The sequence below is a fragment of the Nelusetta ayraudi genome, unplaced genomic scaffold (assembly GCF_046127955.1).
Source record: "Nelusetta ayraudi isolate G7.1 ecotype Tasmania unplaced genomic scaffold, CSIRO-AGI_Nayr_v1 ptg000057l, whole genome shotgun sequence".
NCBI lineage: Eukaryota > Metazoa > Chordata > Actinopteri > Tetraodontiformes > Monacanthidae > Nelusetta > Nelusetta ayraudi.
Window position 1 is genome coordinate 467,199 of NW_027466107.1, and position 18,391 is coordinate 485,589.

The 18,391-nt window shown below is 47.3% G+C and overlaps 1 protein-coding gene across 1 annotated transcript; it reads right to left on the reverse strand.

Annotated features, from left to right (window-relative positions):
- Positions 1 to 343: 343 nt before the first annotated feature.
- plcd3a (phospholipase C, delta 3a) lies at positions 344 to 16,753 on the reverse strand. Its single transcript, XM_076038677.1, has 15 exons — positions 16,187 to 16,753; positions 10,449 to 10,613; positions 7,018 to 7,246; positions 5,911 to 6,040; positions 5,435 to 5,660; positions 4,509 to 4,710; positions 4,289 to 4,433; positions 3,913 to 4,065; positions 3,693 to 3,845; positions 3,126 to 3,276; positions 2,834 to 2,950; positions 2,451 to 2,629; positions 2,123 to 2,258; positions 1,752 to 1,901; positions 344 to 1,661 (listed from the first exon to the last, which is right to left on the reverse strand). The coding sequence occupies exons 1-15, from the start codon at positions 16,269 to 16,271 to the stop codon at positions 1,516 to 1,518; spliced, it is 2,367 nt and encodes a 788-aa protein (XP_075894792.1). The 5' UTR covers positions 16,272 to 16,753; the 3' UTR covers positions 344 to 1,515.
- Between the last annotated feature and the right edge of the window lie 1,638 nt (positions 16,754 to 18,391).

Consider the following 18,391-nt stretch of genomic DNA (forward strand, 5'->3'; position numbering starts at 1 on the left):
GCACATACGCCTATATTTTGTATTGAATATTTTTCGTAGGAATTTTGCCAGTTCCACAAATTAATCAGTTGACGTTTATTTTTGACTTCTGACAAATGGATGAAAACAAAGCAAAACCTTGAAATGACGCGTAACAGAAGCTAAGGTCAGGCACCTCAGGAATTCACTATATTTAATTAATTTCTGGTTCTTGTGTTAGGGTGTTCAAAATGTTATTCATGATATTTTCCATGTGCTTGCCAGTATTTCGTAAACGTATTTCATTTTTTGCAGTACAGATACTCAATATATCTTGTTTAAAAATTTTTTTTTTTTTTTAAAAATGACAGTAGCCACACAAAAATGTGTTATTAGTATCTTCTTTTACTTGCATTGCCATCAAAATGCTTTAAGCTGTGATCATGCAAAGTCATACAACTGATATCATTTATGAAAAAAAAAAATGAATCTAGACCATAATTACAGTAATGATGCTTGTATGCAGGATAATGTTCTGCAGCAGTGGGATCTCGTCATCATAGCACCATGAAATGTACTATTGGTGACGAAAAACTTCTGGAATACAACATGCAAATAACAAATACTACTTAGCCCCCACATTTAAGACGTGACTTAAGGAGCAGAATCAAGAGCAAAGCATGACTCTGCAGGCATGTCACTGATCCTGGAAGCAAGCTTCTACCAACAATACAACATTTGAGTATGCAAAGTTAAATATGCACCTGATATTTTTTTTTAAGAGCACAAGTAAACATTCCTCTGCAAATTAACACTGTTTGCATTTCAAGTTTGTGTATGAGATGTGGGAAAACTTGTTGTTATCAAGTAAAAGTGCAGAGCATCTGGAGGTAAGACTTATAATGCTCACTTTGTTAGGATTTCAAGGATAACACAGCTGGTAACAATCATTAAAATATCACATCTGGTTTACAATAAAATTAATGATAAAACAATCATGTCTAAATTAAGAATAATCAGTAAAACACAGTCAGTCATTTTTAAAGACTCAAATACCTTGAAAGGCATCCTGGTAAGAAAGAGTTGTGGCTAAACTGCCAGTGTAAAAATAACTACTTTAGTGTAAAAATGTAATAAAAAAAAAAAAACTTATCTAAAAGAATTAAAGATTGACATGACACTACTTTTCTGAAATGATACGGTTGTCGTATATGAGAATTAACAACTATGAAATTCATTTTGTTCTGTCTCTCAAGAAGCCACAGTCCTCAGTACTGTTTCCATAGAGCTAACTGAGCCAAACACTCCCCCAGTGGATCCCCATTCATTATCCTTCCACATTCATTTGCTAAAAGCCAGCGTGCTGCTTCATCTCGGGTAAATGGCATGCTTTTTTTCCGTGCACCGGGAAGTGGATCGCAGTGTAAAATTGGACCACTTGAGTTCTGGACTGGGGGAGCAGCTGGCGGCAGCAGGCTCTTTCTCTCTTCACTCCTCCTCAGATTTTCTGAAGGCCCTTTTTTGTTGTCGGAAAATGCAGCTATTTTCTGATGCGTGTCAAGCCTTCTTGCCTTTGGCCATTGTAATGCGCTCCGACACGCTTTTGATGGGAACTCCTTTGCGGGTCACTTTGACATGGATGAAAAGCGTTGCGGGGGACAGACTGGAGCCATCTGCCTTCAATAAATGAACATGTCGATACCCTGAAAAGAAAGATTGTAATTATCAGAATGCAGAAGGCCACAGTGGGGATTGTAATACACGAGGAAATGCTTGTGTGCGTGCACGAGCACCTGTTCGCAGGCTTGTGAAAGGCAAAGTGAACTGGCCCACAAAGTCGTTTTTTGCTTTGTGATCGTGGTCCTCCACTACAAAGCGCACCAGGGCCAAATCAGGAACCTGCATCTGGAAGCTCAGCGTGCAGTCCCAGCGAGGGTTGAAGCCTGTAGAGGGCGCACAAGAGCTGTAAATATAGGCCGTCGCAATCCCTTTGAAATGAACTGAGCTGCATAATGCTGGATCCTGTCGTCTCTGTGCCTTTCATTACTGGAACATCAAACATTAAGGCGTAGGGTTGGGAGTGATTTTTGCATTGAATTAATGCAATTAATCATAGGATTGGTAAAAATCAAATGGTGATGCATTTAGGGACACAGATTTTTACCATTGTTGTCAATGCGTTGTGTTTTCTTTCGGGCGTTGTCGATGGCCACCCCATGAATCTCCACCGACACCTGTGGGTCCACGATGGAGCTTGCTTTGTCCGTGTTGATTTTTGGAAGCTGCTGTGCAGAGATGATCTATGGAGCAAAATATACAAGGAGACAGTTAACAGATATGCTTGATTTTTTTTTTTTAATCTTGCTCGACATTGTTCAACATTTTTTAGGTTTTTTACATTCAAAAAAATTAATTCCAATATTTGGGATTGCTTTTGAATTTTCACATCTAAAAGAGTCCAATTCCAGGCAAAGGTCTTGACTGGCACTCACCCGTATAGTCAGCTGTGTGGGGTTGTGACCCGGCCCTCCCCCCGTGTTCTCGGGGTTGAAGTTGGACTTGGGGCTGCACAGGAAGGCCGGTTTGAGGATGTATCCACAGCGGCCGTTGGCAAGGAAGCGGCCCTGGTTGAGGTCCATCTGCTCCCCTGGAGTCTGGAAGTTCAGAGCCACTGCCCAGCAGCACAGGGTGAGAGGTCAGTGGCCGCTGAATTGAACTGAGCTCAATGTTCTGCATTTGAAATGTCACCTCGCAGAAACCACGCAGCGTCTTTGGCACGTACTGACGGCACAGCGCTCAGGAATGAATCCCCTTTTAATTACCGTCGTCGGAACGGCATTTGTAGCGTGCGTGTGTGTGTTTTCGAAGTACGAACCCATCTGGCAGCCAGCGTTCCACATTTCCTGAGGATCATAGTTGGATGATTGGAGGCGCTGGCCGGAGGGGTAGATCCGGCTCAGCTGTCTGCTGTTGTGTCTCACAAACAGCTTTCCTGCAAAATGAAAAGGCAGTCAGCCACATGCCACGATACACCAGGGGCTGATGGTATTTACAGCAGAAACAGCCGCACTAAAGAAAACAAAAAATAAATGCATAAACAAAAACAGCAACAAAAAAAGTCTCAGTCTGTCAGACTTTCTGCGATAGTTATTTCCAAGCTGACGGACCAGAATCTTTGATCTGCCTGAGGGCCTCGCTCTCAGAGAACGAGGACATTTCATCTGGAGGTTTTTCAGAAAGGTTCTCGAAGCCGCGGAAGGAAACGCTTTTGCAGTACACCACCAGCTCCGACAGCTCTGGGCTCAGTTTGGAGCAGACCTGGCAGGAACAGACAGCCGGGGGAACAGAAAATTGGAGTATTAGTGACAAGAGTTCAATCAGCCAGGCTTCATTAGGGGGTTGTTGTGTATCAGTTCAGAGGCTGCAGCCTTTGGAGGACCTGGTCTACACAGTTTCCTGACAGGCTGGGAGAGGCGTAATTGAGCACAAATAAATAAGATGTTCTGGACTAACAAAGTTGGTCAGCTGTGTCAACAGTCCTCGCACTGCCAGGCCATTTTGGTATGTGCTTGGCCACAAATAATCACACTTGGTGCAGCCTTTGAATTCAGGAAATAGAGCATTTTAAGGAGTCTTTAAATCAGGACAGCGTTGTGATGATGAATGTTCTCCATTATACCACATAATCCGCTAACAGATGATTCAGCTCAGGAACTTGGAGCTCAGGTATTCACCTTTGCAGGATCCTTCTTGGGCGTGTTCTTACTGCCGCCCGCCTGCTCATCCTCAGAGCTGGAGGAGAAGCTCGCGTAGCTGCCGCTCTTCCCCAGCTGGCTGAGGTGAGGATTCTGCTTCTTCGCCTTGATCAGAATACGGCCCCTCAGCTCCTGCGGAGAGAAAGAAGGTCATCACAAGGAAAAATCACTTCACCGGCAAAGCCAGCGGCCTGAGTACCTCCGGAGAAGGCAGATCCATCAGCGTCTGGGAACGGAGGGGCCGGGTAAGAAGTTTGCTGCCCAGGATGGTGCGGAGGTGTCTGGCCATGACGGCCTGCTGCTCCACTGAGCAATGGTTCTCCAGGGACAGGGTCAGAGGGTAGGGGGATGCCTGCACCAAGAGACACAACAGGAGTCTTGTGTGCAAAGCCAAAAAAAGCAATTAGATGAGGGAGGAGCAGGGCAGGAACCAGCGCTGTAATGCAACACTGGCATGACAGCGAGCTGGCGCTGGGACTCTGGATCCGTTTACCCGCGACTCACTCATTTTCATTAGCAGCAACGTCAGAAAGTCATTGCAGAGGATTAACACCTTCTCAGGAGATTCCTCGTACCTTGAAGGCGTACTGGTTGATGGTCTCGATGACCTCCTTGAAGGCCACTTTGGAGGTGAGTGTGTGGCCGTGGTAGATGGCCGGCTCACCCTTATCCCCGTCCCAGCAGTCCAGCTCCACACAGCGGCAGCCCTGGTTCAGAGCCCTGGAAGGAGACAAGTGCCACTGAATCCTCCAGATTAAGATTGTCTAATCTGATGGGGTTCTGGCCCGTGAATACCTGATGTACGGCTCTGTGCTGCTGGCGCTGGTCACCTGGTCCTTGGTCAGATAGGTGTTGTGCGACGAGGAGATGAAGTAGTGGCTCAGAGGGCGGCTCATGTCCTGGTGGACCCTGGTGTGCTCGGGGTTGACCACGTTGTTCTCCTGGGACAGCATGTACATGGTGAAGCCGTTCTGGGACATGAAGAGGTTCTTCTGAGCTGCAAGAGACGGAGCAGTGTGTTCCAGTCGATCGCGTCCCTTCCAGCAGCATCATCAGCAAAACTGGCCAGCAGTTTAATCATAAATAGGGTTTTAAACGGCATAAATTAGCAGCGAGGAGGGGCAGCCAGGGGAACGTTCTCCAATAAACCACAGCCACTTTCTCACTCAGGGATTAAGCAAAGGGACTCCCAGCCAAATCATTTGTCATCATAAAATTGGCTGTTATTGTTGTCGCTTAAGTAAAGTGGAAAGAAAAGAGCGAAGTTACAGCAGATTAATTAATAAACACAGCATAGAGAGTGGAGATTAGGATACATATATGTAGAGAGAGAGAGAGAGAGGGACAGAGAGAGAGAGAGAGAGAGAGAGAGAGAGAGAGAGAGAGAGAGAGGACAGAGAGAGAGAGAGAGAGAGAGAGAGAGAGAGAGAGAGAGAGAGAGAGAGATCATTTTTAGATTTATTGCTGAATACATAAGCTGTTTTTCTTCAGTTTGTGTGGTTGTGATTTCGAGCTCCCTCTGGGTCTCAGTTATAAAAAGCATCTCTTCTTCATGGGTCCTTCTGAGGAAATTGCCTCCATAAAAAACCCCCACAGGTGCAGTCCTGTTTTGTCACCAGTCTGCAGCCTCTTCGGCTCAAGGGGCATTTACAACGTTTGAGCAGGCTTTTTACAGCCTCGGACCGCTGTTTTTTTTGGTAAGTTTGTTTTTAGCGACCTACCCCAGTCATTGAGCTCATACGTGTGTATGAGGCTCTTGGCGTGGCCCAAGGAGGCGTCCTCTCCCTGGTCGCCCAGGAAGTCGCGCAGCTCGGGGGTGGCCAGGACGCAGCTGTTGCTGGAATAGCGTATGAAGACGGCGTCCAGCTCAGGCCGCCGCAGGAGCTCCCGGCAGAACTCCTCGATCTCCACGTGGTCCAGGCGATCGTCTCCAGTTTTGTCACACCTCTGAGACGCAGCGGTGGCAAACAGTCAAACACACCCAGGGAAACAAATAAATACATCCAAGAATGTTTTTGTTTTTTTTTTAAATCAGGGCGCGCTATCGAATGATAACGCACGTCAGCTGTGAAAATGGGAGATGAAAACATGTGATTCTGTGAGCATCAACAAATCTGACAAATCAGCTCTGGACACGGCCGGCAGCAAAGCCAGTGGAGAAATAAATGAGAGGGCCGTGTCAAGGGCCGACCCTGACCTTGAACAGGCAGCGGGCATAATGTTCGCTCAGGTCAATGTTGATCATCTGGAGCAGCCGCTTGACCTCGTCGTAGCTCATCTTGCCGTCCTGGTTCTGATCGGCGCTCTTCAGGTAGCGCCGGATCCAGGTGTTGAAGGTCAAGGAATAAATACCAGGCTCAAACACGACACGTTTGGGAAATAAAAACATTAAAATGCAGCAGATTGTCGGAGAAATGTCCTCGTTTATCCTGGAAATAATCAGCATTGATTGTTGGGAACTGACGGCCCGCCCAACTCTCCCTGTTTGGTTTCCTTCCTCGCTGCCTTGATTGACGGTGATACGCTGATGAGTGTGGATTGATTCCCTGCTGCAGTCGGCCAGTACTTCCACACATCACACACCAATATTTAAGCGAACAGAGCGCACATTCTATTAATACACCAGGAGCTCTATGTGCATTCATACCAGTAGCTGGACTGGAACCAATTCAAGCTGAGCGCATCCAACAAATTAAGGTCACCTATTTTCCCCTACAAAGCAGTGCCGACTTCTGTTGATAGCCTTCTTGTCTGCCACACCCTCACAGTCTCCTGCTCCTGCACGAAGGAAAATCTCGCCCCCGGCTGTTTGGGTTTTTAATTTCCCGTTTCTGTGCATTTAATGCATGATGATTTTCCCTGCCCAGCAAAGTAAAAGCAGTCTGATGTGACGCGCCATCGTCAAAAGGGTCGATGGCAACAGGGTAATTATTTCTTTGCTTTGTTGTCCCTCACGTGTCACACCCAGAAAGATAAACAAACGTCACCTTGGCAACTGAGAGCCAATTCAACTCTACCCGGCGACCAAAAAGCATTACAGACACAAAATTAAAAATAAATGGGCAGAGAGGCTCAACGCTACCTGAGAGTCGCGGTTCAGATTTAATCCTCTGACCACCAGGGTTACATTTAACAGGGACAGTCACGCTGTATTTTTAGGGATGATTTTGCTCATCGTTCCCGCCCACCAGCAGCGCTGCTGCAGCCAGGAGATGTGACATGTGACTGCAGAGTCACTGACCCTGGCAGCGCCGTCTCTGCTGGGCTATATTTGCTCTCAGTTATCGGCAAACCGGCAGGATATTGGTCCAGTTTCTCTTTCTGACTCATGTTGGCCACGTAGTCCTTGAGAGTGCGCAGGCCTCGCACCCAGGACTGGGCCTCCACCTCGTCTGGACAGATCAGGTCCAGGCTCTTCCGGGCCCCTTTGAAGACCACCGTGAAGCACTGGTTCTCCTGCACCGAGCCCGACAGGCGTCGCAGGGCCTCAGACTTGCAGCCCTCGCGGATACATTCCACCTCGGTGACGGCGACTGAAAGGAATAAAGATAATTTTCAGTCGTTTAAAAAAAAACAAAAAAAAAAACAGCGACAGTGTTGCGTAAACACGCCCAAAACAGGGGATCACAACAAACACAGACAAGCAAAAGGTCAAACATCATGTGATTTGTCAAGTACCACATGTGAGACAGTGACATGTTCGTCAGCTCTTACATCTTTACAGGATTGTCATACAATATGAAATTGATCATTTATTGCAGTGGCTGCTGGGGGATAAGGTTGATCGTGATAAATACTCCACCAGTGGGTTTCTTTTGAAGCAAAATGCTACTGTCTCTTGACGCTAACGCTAGCAATTTCTAACATCCACAAATGCATATTCTGTCAGTTTTAACTTGCAATTATTAACAATTGATAACCATTCCAATGTATCAGATCCATCTCTTGAAAGAAGAAAGAAAACAACATTTACTGGCAGATTTTTGAGGCTATTCAGGGTCTTAGCACCTTGCTGACATGACTACGGTTGCCACCCGTCCCGTTTTTCCCAGAAATGTTCTCTTTTTTCACCACCTGTCCCGGAAACAATAAAATCTCTCCCGGGACACAATTTGTCCCGTTTTTTTTAGGGAAAATGACAAAACCTCATTTGATTTCCGCCTGTGGTCTACTCCTGTAAAATACGCGATTGTCCCATATTTGGCAACTAAAAAACCTGTCCCGTAATGAGCTGATACGGGACACACTTCACTTTGTCCCGTATATTTCGGGGACGCCTCTCCGCCTCCGCCCCCGTCGAACTTCAGACACCCCCCCCCGAGATGTCCCTGAAACTCTAGGAGGTGGCAACCCTAAACATGACCCAGGTGTTTATGTTCATTAAATTAGCCTCCATAGTGACCTCACTGTCTGTGCTAATGACTAAAGTCCCATTTGCAATGTAGTTGGATCTCTTTTTAGATCATTAAGGCTAAAAAAAAGTGTTCAACAACTTTATGCAACATATCAGCCTTCTAACGTCTGTGAGTCAGATGAAAGACAGAAAAATAGACACCAGCACACCATAATTTGTATTCCCACAGTGGGATGCCTGCATGCAGTGCAGGGCAGTGATCACCAAGTTGTGCAATGAGCAACGTCCCCGACAAAAGCCTCATTCTCCTCCTGTGGTCATAAAGCCTGCGCTGTCCACCTCTTCAGAATTGCGCTGCATTCCTCCTGCGTTGTTATGCCAGAGACACGGCAAAAGTGACAAGCGTGTGTGTGTGTGTGTGTGTGTGCGTGCGTGCACCCGTGCACCCGTGAGCGCGAGCATGTGATTTAGAAAGGGGACGGGAGAGCTGTGTGCCGAGTGCTGTCAGAGCTGCAGGCGTCGGATCGCGCTGGAGAACCTGGAGAACCGCTCGGAGCTCGGAAAAGGGGAGCGGAGCCAAGCATTCATCCCCGATGCGCACAAACACACAAAGATACACCCCCTCGCGGCATTTATCGCGACCAGTTGCCCCGCGATGCTCGTGGTCTTCGTTGTGAAGAGCTGTGGCGCTGCAACTCGAGTGGCTCGCCACTATTTCTGGACAACAGGGACAGGCCTTCGGCAGCAGGTCAGCAGGCCCGTCCAGACCCCCTGCCAGGCTAACTGCGCTCGCCCGTAAAGTGCATTCCAACATGGGTGCAAACATGAGGCTGAGCTAACGGAGGAGGGCCAGAGAGCCTGATGGCCGGCCAGCTGATCAGCTGACACGTAAAGTTGGATCCTCTTGTGGAAAGTCTGCTAAAATCCACTAAAACGTTCAAACGTCTAAAGGTTCATGTCTAAATAAAGTGCCCTGCACTCTCCAACAAAGTCCTGTTTGGCAAACACCACATGAGTTAAAGGTCTCAGGTTACAGTCTCCCTCTGACAACACGTCAAAGTCCCTCTTTTATTATTTTATTGTCCCCAGCAAATGCATATACAAATCAATAAAAGTTTTGATACTGACAACTCGGATATTCAGCGTTTGTCCTGAGTCATTCACGCAATCTGGTTTATTGGGCCACAGTGTAAAGTTTGATTGCAGAAACTATTCAGGGAACTGAGCGGTGACGAATTGTTCTGGTTAATAAATCACTAGGACGCTTAATGTCCTAGGCCGCCTTCATAAAGACAATAATTCTGGTTATTGAAAAACAGACAAGGTCACATTTATTGTGGGCATTAGTTTAACTTCTTCCTAAAACGGAACGCAATGGGTTGCATTTGAATGATTTCTTAAAATATTAGTAGAATATTAAATCATAGACATAAAAAAAACTATTCAAATTAATTTAAATGAAGCTAATGTAGAAACTTAGCAATACAATGAATCGCCGCTATGGTTTGGAGCAAGTTTGAGCTAAAACATACTTATGCCACACTTCTGGCAACCAACCCTCTGTGATGTCACAGAGGGCACTGATACCAGCCCAGTGGCTCTTCTGCCCTCTACTGTCTCGTTGGAACACCTTTGAAAACATGTAGGAGGTCCAACAGAGGATCGTTTTAGCAGAAAGCTAAAAACATTGTGTATTACGTGAGTGGCTGTAAACAGTGGGTTAAATACATGTGTGTTTTCTGGAGATTTATGGTATTTTGGATAATTGACGGTCTGAGTCAGAAATAAGGTGGAAATGGGACCTTTTAGAGGAGAAAAACCCAAAACTTCAGACGGCAAAACATCAAAACATCACCTCGTTCGCGCTTCGCTACAATTAAAGTCACACAGGAGAACCGCCGAGCACGGTGGGAGCCGACGTCACGCGCTGACGTTCGCTCTTGCCCTCCAGTCTGGAGAGCCCGGGCAGAATCTGAGGTTTAAGCCAATCCTGAATCAGGAGCGCCTGATTATTGTTTATCCTGAGTGCAGAGCTCCGTCTCCTTCAGCACCGCAGCTCTGCTAGCGAATCTCGGCAGAGGAAGAGCAGGGAGTGGAGGCTGCAGATGGAGCCCAGATATCGCAGCTCCACGAACAATGAGCTGGCTCCACACACAAGCACCCCAGGGTGCACCGGGAGGCCCGGCAGCTCTGGTTCAACATCACCTCCTGCAGGGCCCGGAAAATCTTTCTTCATCTGACATTGTTCAAGTTTCCTCAGCAGCCTTTTTTGTCCCATGTTGCCTTTCAACCTGGACGTGCCCCCAGCCGACACACACACACACACACACACACACACACACACGCACATATGCACCCCACACGTGCACACAGTCACTCACAGGTCTGCTGGGACTTGGCTTTGCGGGAGCTCTTGCTGGACTCGCACCACACCGTCAGTCCGTCCTCCAGCAGCCGCAGGCTGCGGCTCTTCTGCCAGCTGGACGATCGGACCTTCACCATGCTGCAGCCCTTCATCATCAGCCGAATGTCGTCGCTGTCCAGACCTGTGGCAAAAACAAAAAAAAAAAAAGACACACGTGGCTGCAAATGACACCTTTGTGTAGTTTCAGGAACCAAAACAACAGACAAATGGGCTGGCAGAATAAATCCTGCATACACAGATTTGTTTTTATTTATTCTTTTCCATTGGTGGGATTTACAACCTCGGGAGCCACTGAAATGCAAATATGCTCTTTGAGGAGTGATGATTTACTGATGCAACTAAATCTTACTAAATTATCATAACAAAGAGCAATATTTATGAGGAAAACCTCTGACTGATCCCACAACACATTTCTGCTCCTTCTTCAAACTCAGACCTTCTGTTTCCTACACAGACATCAGCAGATTACAGCTGGTATTGAATGTGTGTGTTTGTGTGTTGTCGTTGGTTCAGGTCCAAACATTTCCCCTTAAAAAAAAAAAAAACACCAAGAAGAAAAGCCCGAATGGCATCAAAACTTCAGGCATCCACAATAATTCCTCGCTTCATTTGACTCTGGGGCCAGCAGGGAGCCAGTAGGACCCGCAGTCTGGAAAGATTCAAAGTATTCGCTTGGCTGAAGTCTTACTCAGTTATGGAAATAAAAGCAGGAACCACAGAGAGACGCGAGCACGCACCCTCAGAGCGAGGGAGCGAGCGTTTTGTTTGTGGTGATTGCCGGCAGGATCAGGGCCTGTTGTGGCAGAAAATAAAAGACCAGGGCCGCCGGCCCCGAGGGAGCTTTTGTGCTCAACACACAGAAAGAGCTTCAAGCCCGGAGATGACAGTAATTACAGTCATGTGACGTCTTTGGAGGTTAGTGACAACAGGGTGTTGGAAACCAGTGTTTCTGCGGCGGACTGTAAACAGAGGGCTAAACGTGTTGTTTTGCAGAGATCTTTGAGCTAAATCATCATTCCAGGCTCCACTGCTGGACTGCTGCTGCTGCTGCTGCTGCTGCTGCTGCTGCTGCTTTCATTTTGCTGCAGTTGAAGCTCCAACAAGTCAAACTCAAACATTGCCTCGCTCTCGCGGAACTCTCGTCTCTTTCAAAGCTTGCTGGGTGGAGAAGCCCAAACAACCCTCTCTGTCAGAGGACTGTTCACAGCTGAGGCCCGTCCTCTTCCACTTGCCATGCGTGTCTTTCTCTTTAAACGCGCACTGCCAGCGCCAAACGGCTTGAAGAGCCCCAACAACAGAGAAAGCGGCCCCTCCTCACTGGAACTGGAGCTGCTGATTCCTCCCCATTAGTGTCCAACACAAAGAACCCCCTCCTTGCCACCCCCTCCCCCCTGCACCCCCTCTCCCAGCCCTCCGTCCCGGGCCTGTTTTTCCAGCCGTTGCCACATGCGATGCATTCCCACCAGTGGAGCACATGGAGCTGATTAAGTGCAGGTCAATGACTACGCTAAGCCGCTCAAACAGTCGTAACTGCCTCGGCCTCCTCCACTGGCCTCAGCCCAGCGATTCACCTTTCATTCCTCTCCTGCAACCTCGCTCGCATCAATTCGATATCCAGCCACGGTGGAAAACAAGTGCGCGCAAGTCCGTAGACGCCGGCTAATCCACAGCTCGGCGGGCAGACTCACAGAGTCCCGATGCAGAGCGAGCCTCCCAACGCCTCCCAACGCCTCTCAACACCTCTGTTTGCTCGTGTGCAAGATAAAAAAGGACTTATGGGTGCCGTTCCTGCAGGAGTTTTCTCTTGACTGACCCTCGCTGCTAGGGGGGGAAAAAATCTGGTCGTCATCCACTTCACTGCATAGTCTGAGGGCCTGGGAAACACTTGGCAGGCTGGCAACCACCCTGCAAGTCTTTCTACACAGCACAGAGGGGGAGGATAGGTGAGCAGGCTGGCACATGCACGGTGGCAACTATGGAAACCTTAGTCAGGATCACTGGAATAATGTGGCAACACTAGACACACAGCGTCGCTAAAGGTTGTTGGAGGCGCGTTGTGGCTTTGAAGCGTTGAAAACACATTTTGAAAGTTGAATTGTTTTGGCTGAAAGATATTTCTGCCTTTTCTTCCCTTCCAAGTATGAAGTTAATGGCAACTTGGTTTCCATGCACTCCAGGACAGCAAGTTCTCCACCAAACACTTCACATTTGTATAGAAAAAAAGTGCATGAAGTGGATGAAGTGTATTCACAGCAGGTGGAGCGGCACTTGGACAAACACACACACAGACATGGACGTCGTGGTGTGCTTTGTACATCACGCGTGATTTCCAAGAATCTGACTTCGATCTGTACAAACATTCAGCCGGGTGTGGCGCCGAGATCAAGGAGTCGAACCAGGAGGAGTTCCTGTACATCCACAACAGGGTCGAGGCCGCAACCAACGCACTTGAAAAGTGAGGAGTTGGAAAAGTCAACAAACACTGACAGCAGTCGCCCCCTCCCCACCCTCGGCCCCTCCCACCGCTCCACGGGCTGCGATCGCCAATCACCCCCGCCAATCTGAGCAGGAAGACGAGAAGCAAAATAACCGCAACCGGTCAGAGTCGTCCAGGGTCACATTCCAGGTCCGGCTGGGAACCGCTTCACGTTTCCTTTGCGGCAAAACAACCGTGACAAGAGCCGAGCTGGCCAGGGTTGTGCACGTGCATCGATACAGACGCCGCATCGTGGGAGATGATCAGGGAGTGGAAGTTCAATCCAATTTATAGTACTTGCTGCCTACAACTTGGTCCTGACACAAAGTAGGGCTTTCCAGTGTCCCCATGTAGAAAACTATCCTAATAAAGAGGCACAGAAACACTGAGAGTTTTCGTTAAAAAAGGAAGAACAGTCTTCTCTATTCAAAAAAAGAGTTTTCTTCAGTAATCGTCTTCTTGGTGTTGATCGTTCATTTACTCTCTCCTAAATAAAAAAGACTTGATAAAGTGGTTTAATGGTTTATCAAAACATGACTCATTTAATCTGAACTTTTTAGTATCTGCACAACAAAGTTTTTTTTCCCTCATCATTTGAAATCAGCATATTAAAGACACTCTGTAAGCTTTGAGAGTTACATAACTGACTGAGTTGAGTTGTGGTTAGAATCAGCGCCGGTCTGGATTAACAGCGACTTTGCAAAACAGCCAGATTGATGAGATTTCAAGTCTGCATTGTCATTTCCAGGTGGTTTTGACTAGTTTTGACTGTCGTCTTCTTCGCTTGGAGGAAGAAGAAGAAAGAAACAACTGGGAGCTGCAATTCATGGTCGCTGCTCACTGAAGTAGTGTGGAAGCTGCAGGAGCAAAGGTTTAATCAGGACTGGGCTTTTTTTTTTTTTTTGACAAAAAGAAGCTTTCACTGACCCCCTGACAGACTTCAGCAGGAGTTTAGAGGAACACAGGGGCGAGCACCGACTCAGTGAACAGTTTCCTTGGCAGCAAAAAGAAGATTTGAGTTGGTTCAATGAGCAGAACAACAAAAAAAAAACAACTTACTGGTCCACTGAATGTGATAGACCAATGACTGTCCAAGTTTTCTTCTCTTTATTCTTGAACGCAACCTGCCTGTCCAAATGTTTCTATGGGCCATTTTCCCAAATGAATTCATGAAATATTTTGCTGGAAAATTGAATTTTTCTCAGTTTCAGCTGAGCACCAGGGGTCGCCGTCTGCCCAGGAGAGGCATGAGCTATGGTTCAGGAGCTTTATGGCGCTGAATAATAGAGAGAAAAGGTGTTTTTGAAGCCCGTTAACACATCACAGTCAATTTGACCTTTGAACTTTTTGACGCACAATGTCAGAACTTTGGTCAGAAAAGTATTTTTTCTTTTTTGGTTTTCGCCGCTTGTTTGACATTTATGCATAACAGCATCGCAATCAGCGTCAACACTCTGCACTCAGATCTAATTCGCTACTACCAGAGGGTTTTTTTTTTTTTAGAAACACATCATTGCTTTAAAATGCAAAACAGCATCCTGAACTGCTAACATGTTAAACATGATTTAAAAACCTACTGAATCAAAGCAGTGAACTGAAAAGTGCTGCATGGTGCTGCACACATAGATCCTCCTGTTTAGGCTGTTCAGCAAGTGTTTACATCCACTTGGCCTCTTTATCTGTAGGTGAACGGTCAACGTGCAAACGGACAAGGCGCCCCATGACGTCCCATGACACAAGGAACTCAGCCCTGAGTGACACTGACGTGTGAGACTTCCACCTTCTGATGAGAGTGAGGATGAAGGAGCTGCCCAAACAGCCGGCTGAAATCCAGCCGACTGCTTTCAGAGCAGGCACACTGGGGTCAGAATCACGATGGGTCCAATTTTTATGAGGTCTTGGTTGACCTTGCTTGGTTTTGCCATTACAGTTTCAGGCAGAAAGGTTACGGGTAACGATGTGACTCAAGGGAAAAATTCAGCGTTAAAATGCAACCATAATTGCAACAAAGTCCTTGTGTCGGTAGGCGCACGCCTGGCACTAAACAGTTGATGAGTCATGTGACTTAGCCACTCGTCCACACAACTGGCCACCGCATTCCCCAACTGGGCGTATTTCCTTTTGATTTGTTTGCTCCCTTTTGTGTCTTGAACTTGACATAAATATGCAAATCATGAAGTCCTTTGCATTAAACTCGTGGCTTAAGGTGTGATTTGGCCGCAACAAAACTATTTTAAAAAAGCAGCCAAAAAAGAAGAAAGAATCCCAGTTCCTTTCTGAGGCCTGTTAAGATAAAAAGTTAGTCAAACACTCTCTTGCAAGAATGACCCACATCTTTTGAAGTCTGTCACTGTGTCAATAAAACAGGTGTGTGCAGGGGAAACTTTCTAGGCCCTCTGGTGGGCCGGCTTTCCAAACACGCAGTCTTTTTCAGACGCTCTGACAGGTGCTGCATCTGCGCTCAGCAGGTGTCTATTTTTGGGTGTGTGTGTGTGTGTGTGTGTGTGTGTGTGCGTGTGTGTGTGTCTGGAGTGGGTGGAGGGGGTGTTGGAGGTGTGACAGCGAGCTCTGGTGTAAAGTATTAGTGCTGAAGCAAGAGGGGAGCAGGATGGGACGGGACAGACGCTGGCCGGAATCACACACCAAGGGCTGGACACATGGGAGTACTCTGTGTGTGTGTGTGTGTGTGTGTGTGTGTGTGTGTGTGTGTGTGTGTGGGTGTGTGTGTGTGTGTGTGTGTGGGTGGATCATTGGATCATGCTCCTCATTAGCGCATGATAAAGTGCACACCCACACATTCAGCTGGGTCAAATGTGTCAGTGAGCTGTCATTCGATCATCAGCAGGAAGCCGCACTCAGACAGCTTCCCTGAAACTGTTTTACCTCAATAAATGTGTGGGTTATTTCAGCCATGGAGTTATTTCTGAGCGACGGATGCTCACTGGCTTAACTCATTGACTCGCAGAGACAATATGTAAGTAGTAATCTGCCAGTAAAACACAAACATACCAACATCTACATTGTGTTCAAGAAAACATCCTAAAACATCATAAGTCTGATGATGATGATGATGATGGTTGATTTGCTCAGGATAAGAACGGGGAGAATAAATCACTGCATTTCACTTCAAGATTACGCAGGAAAAGTTTTAACATATTGTCAACATATTGTAAAATAAAAGCGCAACAAATGTCATGATCCTGTGCTGCTCTCCTTACCGAGCCTCCTGCTGGGCTCCATCGCCCTCTTCTCTTCCCTCGGGCTGCTGCTGCTGCCGGCCGCTGACTTCCCCCTTCCCAACATTTCTGCAACTCCTCGGACGGACGGAGGGACGGACAGACGTGCGCAGGCTTCACGGCAATCAGCAGTCGAGTGTTAATTTATCGGCTCGCCGAAAGGGCAACAGGCGGTCGCGGAGGAGGAGTAAAAGGGGCGCAGCTTCCTCCCTGCAGGCGCAGCTTTGAGGCCCCGGAGCAGAGACGTAGGCTCGGAGAGAGAGAGAGAGAGACAGCCGAACGCAACAGTTTCTCCGTTTCCACGCTGAAAGAAGAAGTCCCTCCCCGGCGCTGCTCGCCATGCCTGTGCGTAACGTGACTCCAAACTAGGCGCGCACTTTTACGCACCTGCGCCTCCTCCTTCTAGTCCTCCTCCTCTTCCTCCTCCTCCTCCTCCCCCTCGAACAGATACCGAGGAGTTGACAAACCAGAACTGGCCGAGGTTCAGAACTTCCAAGTTGTCTGACCAGACCTCAGGATGGATTAAATCTCTGTCAACTCGGTTTAAATCTCTGCTCACCACTCAAAAAAGTCAGCGAGAAGTGTTGGCGATAATGACGTCACCGACAAAACTGACTAACATTGTGTTTATCCACTGATTCAATTTTTATTTATTCAGAGCCGTCTGTTAAAATACACACAATGGATGTTAATCAAACAACAAAAACATTTCTGTCCGTCACTCAGCTGAAAACCTCCCATTTCCTTCTGCAACTCTTCAAAACCAAATACTTTATAGTGCAGCGCCACCTGTTGGCCGCATAAACGAACTGCATAGTCAGCTCAACAGCAGCAGCAGCAACAACAACAAACACAGCAATCAATTCAAGTCAGTCATCCTCCCAAGGGCCACAGGGGCAGGGGTTGGGAATTTAGGACGGGGACGACAACCACACGTTTATGCTCAGCCTCCATTTGAACATGTGTTGGGAGGTGAGCAGCGGTAACAACGCAGCCCTGATGACTGCAAACTTAATCATGTCTGCTGTAATAGAGTTATGAAAAACAGCGGATGGAGAGGGAGCAGCTGGGGCGGGCTGGGCGAGGGAAAAGCGCATGACATGATGGTGCCAGCCGCAGTGTCACATACAGCAGAAGGCTGGTGGCAGGTATCCTTCAACCCCTGCTGGCACATCGAGTGTGTGTGTGTGTGTGCGTGCATCTTCCTGTTGAAATACACCAACAAGTGCGTTGTGTTTTGCTGAAACAAGAGAGGGAGGTCAGCCACATCACTTGCTTCATTTTCCACTCCAGGGCCATGTGTCTGCTCGCAGCAACTCCCAGCTCCTGTCACTTGCAGCACTGAGCACGCTGGACAGGGTGAGAGATTAAGTCATGCCCACTAATCCTCCACAACAAGCTGTGATGTATGCAGGAGAAGCTCCAAGTTGGGGGCTCACGGTTCCTCCTGCACAGGACAACATGGGAGCCCACTGGCGTTTCGGCTCTTGCATCAACTTGAATCTCATCTTCGGCAGAATGAGTATAAGGACCAGCAGGGACAGTGGGCCTATGTTGTTTGGAACCAACGACTGAACCCTCAATGTTTGGCAGTGGTGGTGGTGGTTGCAGGCTGACCTGTGATCCGACACAGGAGGTCACAGACTGAATACAGATCTTGCTATTAAGAGAAATATAATAACTGTATTTGTTCTCCGCTTTAAACTGTTATTGAAAGTTTTTGTTGTGTAATTTGTGGACTTGGTGGGGGAAACAGAAGGCAAAGCAAGTGGCCACTTCCTCAAAGTACCATTCAGTTCGATGTGTAAGGAAACACTTCTCAAAGATATGTATCTAGAGTCTTTGACTAACTTCTTTTATTGTGCATTCAGCGAATATTTTTTCTCGACACTAAACGTAATGAAAGTGTGGCGATATTAACGCTTGGATGACGGGTAGATCTTAACTCCAGGTGGCTAACTACAAAAATAAAAAAAGGAAGGCTTCTGTCCTGGCTTGTAAGATTGGGATCTGTCTACTTCCCGGAGCTAAAAATATCAAACGATCGACCCTTGTCGTAGTTTAATAATACCAAGTTACTAGTTAAAAACTGACGTCCATTTTTGAAGACAGTAACCTATGTCATTCAAACGAAATTTATAAACACAAAGATGCTAATAATCTCTATTCTCCGAGTGAGAAATTCTC

Bases quoted from the DNA above. Each gene is read 5' to 3' on its own strand.
- plcd3a (XM_076038677.1), bottom strand. From the start codon at position 16,271: ATGTTGGGAAGGGGGAAGTCAGCGGCCGGCAGCAGCAGCAGCCCGAGG. The intron at 5,661-5,910 runs GTCAGGGTCGGC...GCTGCGTCTCAG, and splicing joins ATGCCCGCTGCCTGTTCAAG to AGGTGTGACAAAACTGGAGA. The intron at 2,630-2,833 runs GTTCGTACTTCG...GCTGCTGGGCAG, and splicing joins GAACGCTGGCTGCCAGATGG to TGGCTCTGAACTTCCAGACT.